The 8,262-nt window shown below is 36.4% G+C and overlaps 1 protein-coding gene across 1 annotated transcript; it reads left to right on the top strand.

The window, feature by feature from the left end:
- The first annotated feature begins 982 nt into the window (after positions 1-982).
- LOC18612050 (phosphoenolpyruvate carboxylase 2-like) lies at positions 983-8,061 on the top strand. The gene is made up of 10 exons (XM_018129985.2): positions 983-1,607; positions 1,919-2,310; positions 2,557-2,641; positions 3,537-3,759; positions 4,000-4,103; positions 4,223-4,310; positions 4,512-4,666; positions 5,533-6,531; positions 7,050-7,436; positions 7,613-8,061. The coding sequence occupies exons 1-10, from the start codon at positions 1,440-1,442 to the stop codon at positions 7,907-7,909; spliced, it is 2,898 nt and encodes a 965-aa protein (XP_017985474.1). The 5' UTR covers positions 983-1,439; the 3' UTR covers positions 7,910-8,061.
- The last annotated feature ends 201 nt before the right edge of the window (positions 8,062-8,262 follow it).

Below are 8,262 nucleotides of genomic sequence, written 5' to 3'. Positions count from 1 at the left end.
AAATCGGAACATAAGTTGAAGTACGGGGCCGTTTGAAAAGGAAAATTATGTTTAGAAAATGATCTAGAAGTTCATATTATCCACAATACTCTAATTAATTAATATCTTCTTCTTTTTCTCCTTTTCATTTTTTTTGGTTTTTAAAAAATTATTTCTTATTTTTTTTACCTACAAACTTTCTAATTTTTATTGCAATAATTATCTTTCTCCTGTCTTTTAATGCGTAAATTGTACCACAAAAGAAATATCATCTCCCGATTTCATATAAGCATCGAGAAACATGTGGCCGCGTAAGCACATACCTAAGCCTTAACATGGAGTTAAGACTTTTGCCTTGAAAGAAAGTAAATTACATTTTTTTTTCAAGAGGAAAATATACTTTTTTTTAAAAAATTAAGGGGAAAAGATACTACAAATATAGAAGGTAAAATTATTGTTTTTATATTGCAGATTCGTACTTAAAGTTAGAAGGCCAGAAGGGAAATCCAGAACCAAATTCGATGCGTTTAAGAGCTCTCTGCTATCTTATATTGCTTTGGTACTACTTATCAAAATTCTGATTATCTTTTCCTCTTTGGCATTTGCTTTTAGAATCAAATTCTAAAAACTTTTCCACCCACATTTCATGAACATTTCAATTCCGTAATTTCTTTCCTAAACATTCAATTAAAGTGTCATTACCACCAAAATTTTAGAATCTGATTTTAGGGCACATTCTTGCTTCCAATGGCATATTCTTTTAAAGACAAGGGTACCCAATTCCAAGTGATGTTGCATCCGTGCCAAAAAAGAAAGTGAAGCGCCTGTTTAATGTTGAACTTTTTAAAATAAAGAAATATTTGATGAAATTAAAAGCTCAATTTATTATTATTATTATTTTAAATATGAGGTGGTTGATGAAAAGCAGAAAAAAAAATTTAAAAAAAATTGAAATTTAAAAACAGTCGCTTTTGTTGGTATAAATAGACGAGCGACGAGGGTGTGTTTCAGTGTTTGTGCTCTACATAATAAGAAAGAAGATAAAGCGATCTCTTTTCTGCGTGTCTGTCTCGTGATCCAAGCCTTGTTCCACTTTCTCGTGTTGAGATCATAAGTTACCCATTGTTTGTGTTTTTTCTTTCCCCTGTTTTTCTAGCGGTTTCTTCATCTAGGTATCACGGAATTCACTTCATTATCCAACCAGAGATTGGATTCGATTCATCTTTTTCTGGGTTGGGTTCAACGGATCTTTTAATGTCATTGTTAATATAAGTTATTTTACTCCTTTTACTGCGCATTTGATCCGTAATTGTTGCTAGGATAAATTGCCTCTCCTTTTCCTCATTTTTCTGGCTTTCATTGGTTCATAGACTAGTGTATTTGTAAAAGCAAAAAAAGTTGAGAAGAGAGTATTTTTGGCTTTGATAAAAGAAAAAAAAAAAGCAGAAAAAGAGAGAGAAATGGCAGGTAAGAGTATAGAGAAAATGGCATCAATAGATGCTCAGTTGAGGCTATTGGCACCTCGGAAAGTCTCAGAGGATGATAAGTTAGTAGAGTATGATGCTTTGCTATTGGATCGTTTTCTTGATATTCTTCAAGATTTGCATGGAGACGATATCAGAGAAACGGTATTATTACTCTTTCATTCATTTTCATGTCGCCTTTATTTACATGTACATTTCACTTTCACTCGTGCTTCAATCTCTGTTTCATTTGTGTACTACTTGCTAAAGTTAGTGGTGTAGCCAAAAACTTTTTGCCAATGTTTTAACATTGGATGGTGAAAAATTCACCTTTAGCTAGCTAACTGAGTAACAGTACAGTAGGCATTTATTATTATTATTTTGGTGGCTGTATTGGATTTACATTCATGAAATGAGGGATGACATATTTTGGACTTGTTAATTTGTAATATATTTAGAATATCGTGTGATTGTAGGTTCAAGAATGTTATGAGCTTTCAGCTGAATATGAAGGAAAGCATGACCCTCTAAAATTGGAGGAGCTGGGGAAGGTAATAACAAGTTTGGATCCTGGGGATTCAATTGTTGTTACCAAATCATTCTCCCACATGCTTAACTTGGCTAACTTGGCCGAGGAAGTTCAAATTGCTTATAGAAGAAGGATCAAGTTAAAGAAGGGAGATTTTGCTGATGAAAGTTCAGCAACAACTGAGTCAGACATTGAAGAGACCATCAAGAGGCTTGTGGGGCAATTGAAGAAGTCCCCTGAAGAAGTTTTTGATGCTTTGAAGAATCAGACTGTGGATTTGGTCTTAACTGCACATCCAACTCAGTCTGTTCGAAGATCTTTACTTCAAAAGCATGGAAGGTTGTCTACCAGTTATCTACTTACCTTTAGTTGGAAACATTTTACTTTCTTTTATGAGATGTGATTCTGAAAGTAAAAATGTCTGAGCATTATTAAGGATATGTTTCTTGCCCTGATTTTTTCTTACATTGAATGGTTAGAAATAGTGGTTCGAGTTCCCATCTTCAATTCTTAGATTGAGATTGGCATTAATTAGAAGTTTCTCTCATTTATGTTATACTTCACCCAGAATTTTCATTGTTTCAGGATTCGTAATTGTTTGACTCAGTTGAATGCTAAAGACATCACACCAGATGATAAGCAGGAACTTGATGAGGCGCTACAAAGGGAGGTAATAATATGCCTAGATTACATTGTGGAAACTAATCAACAAATTTACAACATAATGGCTTATTGCACCTCATTTCCCTTTCCTTGTTCTCTGGCTGTCTCTATTTGTGCATTAGATAACAAACTTCTCCCCAAGAAAGCTGTATCAAGGAAAGCAAAACACCAAGCACAATTAATGTTGCTGGAATATCTTATTTGCTGTTTCAGTTTTTTTATTATGCCTTTCTTCTATCCACTGTTATATCCTAATGGTGTAATCTTTTCTAATCTTTAGATTTTTAATTGAAATTTTGTGTACATACAAGCAAATGTATAATTTTTATATTGTCTTATTTGTATGACACACGACATGATACTATGTTTCATTAATTGTAAAACCTCTCATATTTCAACTTTGAAATCTGATGTTCACCAATAATCAGTCCTCATATATTGGAAAAGATCTATGAGACTAACTTGGACTTTGTGCTTGTCATTGAAAGACTCCCACTTCCTCTCTCTGTGTCTCATATGTGCTCGTCATGCATTTACATGGAGTTTAATGTCAAAACTTTAATATAATAATTTACGGATGTGCATCATTTGAAAGAAAAGTAAGAATGGGGTGAAGTTATGAAATAAAATAATTCACTCTTGTCCCTAGAAATGCAGCTGCCTCTAATGGGAGGCATGTAATACATCTATGTATGTCATTTGCTGTTTACATAACAAAAAGGACTAGTGGCTTAGGTTCCTGTTTGAACCTTTCCCATTTGCTTCATGTCTGAGCTTTGATGCATCTTCAGGGAATCAGGGCTTATATTCCTGAACATCTAAATCAAGATATAGAACCTACAATTATAGGAAACATCATTTGTTGCCATGCTTACAACTATATCTCTTTTGTTTTCATATAGATTCAAGCTGCTTTTCGTACGGATGAGATCCGAAGAAATCCTCCCACCCCACAAGATGAGATGAGAGCAGGAATGAGCTACTTCCATGAGACGATCTGGAAAGGTGTACCAAAATTCTTGCGCCGTGTTGACACAGCTTTGAAGAACATAGGGATAAATGAACGTGTTCCCTACAATGCCCCTCTTATTCAATTCTCTTCATGGATGGGGGGGGATCGTGATGGTATGTTTCTTTTCCGCATGTAATATTTAATCGCAGAATGTCTTCCTTTTTGCATATGGTTGGTAGGTAAAGTCAGAAACATTGCAACTGTATATCTTATTTATCTTAATATGTGACAAAAAAAAAGTAGATAGTGTGAAAAACAGGTTCATTATTCATTAAGTTGAACTGTAGAAATGCTCGTTTTGTCTCATATTGTGAGACCTCTAAGTAAAAATATCTATTTGATCTGGACTACAGGAAACCCCAGGGTAACTCCTGAAGTTACGAGAGATGTATGCTTATTGGCTAGAATGATGGCTGCGAACTTATACTTCTCCCAAATAGAGGATCTTATGTTTGAGGTATTAAAGAAATAACTTCCCTGACCCAGACACTCTTTTTTCCTCTAGTTAGACCGTAGTTCATGGCTTGCTATGATTTTGATTCATCTTGTTTCTTTTTCCTCTGGTTTAATTTTCAGTTATCAATGTGGCGCTGCAGTGATGAACTTCGTGTCCGTGCAGATGAACTTCATAGGTCTTCAAGGAAAGATGCTAAGCATTACATAGGTATCCAACATTGATCCTAAGATGTGCTTTAAAGATTGCCTTTTAGAATTGCTTTTAATTTATCAGTAATAGGTGTACATATTCTTGTGAATTGGTTGCAAGAGAACCACTTGCTGAAGAATATATTCATTAGCTCCAGATGATTTTTTGGGCATATTTTGTAGATCGTCTGAGTTGATTATAGAATTTTTTTGACTGCAGAATTTTGGAAACAGATTCCTCCAAATGAGCCCTATCGTGTTATTCTTGGTGATGTTAGGGACAAGCTGTACAACACACGTGAACGTGCTCGTTACCTATTGGCCAATGGGATTTCTGACATTCCTGAAGAAGCAACTTTCACCAATGTGGAGCAGGTCTCTACTTTACAATTGGTTAATTTTAAAGTGTTGCGAATTTCTTACCATTTATCATAGTAAAGCTTTTGTTTTTCCCAAACGACATTGAACTGCATACGATAAAAAACTTTTGTGACGATTCTTTTTTTGGTGGTAATTTCATTCAGTAGAATTTTGTCCTGGGGATTCATTGTCATGCTTGAGACATTCCTCATGCCTCATTACTTTGGAAGTGGAGAGGGAATCACATTGGGATGCAACCTTGAAGCCTAAGACACTGAAATCTCTTCCTTTATGGTGTGAAGTGCTGCTGAGGCAGATACTCACGTTTTACCATACATAATATACCCAAAACTAGGGGCTCCTATGAGAATATTAGAACTCACTCTAGTTGCTTTTCACAATTATGTATGTTGTGATTAATTTCAATGTTCTGATAACTACATCTCTATCCAGTATTTAGGGATTTAGTAATCTCTAACATAATTTATCCACTGACTATATGGATTTTGTTTTAGTGAAATAAGTTTTGCATTGCACAAAAGCCTATGTCTGAGTATGATGGTAGATGCTGCAACAAATTCTTGACGTTATTAGATTAGTCCTCTACTGCTTGAGGGAATACATTGCTACAAGGACTTTTGATTGGTAGGACCAAAGCTAGTCCATTGCATCAGAAGTAATGAAATATATTTATGATATCCTAGATTTTAATGATTGTTATTTTTCATCATTTTGATTACCCAAATCCAATTTTTCGAATCAGAACTTTGATAAATCAATGTAATAGTCCTTATACTATTTATGTTGGTCTGAATTTAGCATTAGTCTAACGTAATTATTTTTTCCTTAATATTGACTGGTTCTTTTTTGCATTCCTATAGTTTCTGGAGCCTCTTGAACTCTGCTATAGATCACTCTGCAGTTGTGGTGATCAGCCAATAGCTGATGGAAGCCTTCTTGATTTCCTACGGCAAGTTTCAACATTTGGGCTCTCACTTGTAAGACTTGATATCCGACAGGAATCTGACCGGCATACTGATGCCCTTAATGCTATCACAAAGCACCTAGACATTGGATCTTATCGAGAATGGCCTGAGGATCGCCGACAGGAATGGCTCTTATCTGAACTCAGAGGCAAGCGCCCTCTATTTGGCCCTGATCTTCCCAAAACAGAAGAAGTCGCTGATGTGTTGGACACATTCCATGTCATTTCTGAACTGCCTCCAGACAACTTTGGTGCCTATATAATCTCAATGGCAACAGCCCCATCTGATGTGCTTGCCGTCGAGCTTCTACAACGTGAATGCCATGTAAAGCAACCATTAAGGGTAGTTCCATTGTTTGAAAAACTTGCTGATCTTGATGCTGCTCCTGCTGCTGTGGCTCGTCTCTTCTCTATAGATTGGTACAGAGACCGGATCAATGGGAAACAAGAAGTAATGATAGGTTACTCGGATTCTGGAAAGGATGCTGGACGTCTCTCTGCAGCTTGGCAGCTATACAAGGCTCAAGAGGAGCTTGTAAAGGTGGCAAAGCAGTATGGCATTAAGCTTACAATGTTCCATGGCCGAGGAGGGACAGTTGGAAGAGGAGGGGGACCCACCCATCTTGCTATATTGTCTCAACCGCCAGACACAATTCATGGATCACTTCGTGTAACAGTTCAAGGTGAAGTTATTGAACAGTCATTTGGAGAGGAGCACTTGTGCTTCAGGACGCTTCAGCGTTTTACTGCTGCTACACTTGAGCATGGAATGCATCCCCCTGTCTCACCAAAGCCAGAATGGCGTGCACTCATGGATGAAATGGCAGTAGTTGCAACAAAGGAATACCGTTCTGTAGTCTTCCAGGAACCTCGTTTTGTTGAATACTTCCGCCTAGTAAGTATTTCACTCCTATAAGTACTTATTTGGTGCTCAAATCTAATTCAGTGTAACGTTACATTTGGTACAAACTTTCATTAAAATTTTTCCAACTTTCGAGAAAGTTTTATATTGGCTGACTTATCTATTTGTATAAGCATACATAGCTGATTTTCAGACAATTAAATAGTTCACTTTGAATATCCTAAGTGAACCATTCTCATCTAAAAAACTGCATCAAATGCTCCTCCACTGGCAAAAAAAAAAGAATACTATTGCATGTATTGCATAATTGTCAAAGGATCTAATTAATCATGCACTAAAGGAAGAAAATTTAATGAATATTTTAAATCTGAGTTTGAAATTTGTTTTCGAAATATTTCCCATTTTCCTTTTGAAATATCCTGCCAACTTCTAAACTTTGATTCATATATTTTTCAACTTTTCAAAGAGCTGAAGCCTTAATTGTTGAAGTAACAATGATGCTTGTAAAACTGTGGTTTTAGTTTTAATTTCTGTGAATAAACTCATGGCAGGCAACACCGGAATTGGAGTATGGTCGGATGAATATTGGCAGTCGTCCATCAAAAAGAAAGCCAAGTGGAGGCATTGAATCACTCCGTGCAATTCCATGGATCTTTGCATGGACTCAAACAAGATTTCATTTACCTGTGTGGCTTGGCTTTGGAGCTGCTTTTAAGCATGTTATCGAGAAGGATATAAAGAATCTCCATATGCTTAAAGAGATGTACAACCAATGGCCTTTCTTTAGGGTCACAATGGACTTAATTGAAATGGTGTTTGCCAAGGGAGACCCAGGAATTGCTGCCTTGTATGACAAGCTGCTAGTATCCAAGGAACTCTGGCCCTTTGGAGAGAACTTGAGGAAAAACTATGAAGACACTAAGCATCTTCTTCTCCAGGTATTACAACGGGTTGATTCTAGAATAAAGATAGTTGTATTTATATGGAGCCTACAAAGCATTGTTCGTTCACTTCATGGGAGGGCTTAATATTCCTGAGTTAAGGGTTTTTTTCTTGAGAAGCGTATACTATAGTACCTATGCAATAAACCAAATTTAACTTTCTTTCCTTGTAGGTTGCCGGTCACAGAGATCTTCTTGAAGGAGACCCCTACTTGAAGCAGAGGCTCTGTCTTCGTGATGCTTACATCACAACCCTTAATGTCTGCCAAGCATACACTTTGAAAAGGATCCGTGACCCTGATTATCATGTCAAGGTGAGGCCTCACTTATCCAAGGAATACATGGAATCCAGCAAGGCAGCTGCAGAGCTCGTGAAACTCAACCCTACAAGCGAGTATGCTCCTGGTCTGGAAGACACCCTTATTTTGACCATGAAGGGTATCGCTGCTGGCATGCAAAACACTGGTTAAAGCTTAAAATTAAACATAGCTGCAAAATTGCACATCGTTGTTTCATATAATCGCATGCCTCATCATCCCAGTATATTCCTACCGTATGAAATGCATGTTGTAGCCTTTGAAGGCTGAAGTTATTTCAAATAAATCCTCTTTTATTATTATTATTATTATTATTATTATGTTACTATATATTTTTCTGGTTTAATCATCTAGAACTTGAAATTTCAGCTTTCTTTTAACTATATCTTTCACCCTGCTTTCGATATGAGGGTCATCTTCACCAAAAGCATGTGGGTGGAAAGCATGGAATCATATGTTAAAATTTCCCTCTTTTGCATCTTTGATGTTTCCATGTGAACATGAGA

Source organism: Theobroma cacao, chromosome 1 (assembly GCF_053813885.1).
Source record: "Theobroma cacao isolate CCN51 chromosome 1, ASM5381388v1, whole genome shotgun sequence".
Classification (NCBI taxonomy): Eukaryota; Viridiplantae; Streptophyta; class Magnoliopsida; order Malvales; family Malvaceae; genus Theobroma; species Theobroma cacao.
Note: the sequence above shows the minus strand (reverse complement) of the source record. Positions and strands in the feature narration are given on the sequence as shown.

Bases quoted from the DNA above. Each gene is read 5' to 3' on its own strand.
- LOC18612050 (XM_018129985.2), top strand. From the start codon at position 1,440: ATGGCAGGTAAGAGTATAGAGAAAATGGCATCAATAGATGCTCAGTTG. The intron at 4,104-4,222 runs GTATTAAAGAAA...TTTAATTTTCAG, and splicing joins TAGAGGATCTTATGTTTGAG to TTATCAATGTGGCGCTGCAG. The intron at 6,532-7,049 runs GTAAGTATTTCA...AACTCATGGCAG, and splicing joins TTGTTGAATACTTCCGCCTA to GCAACACCGGAATTGGAGTA.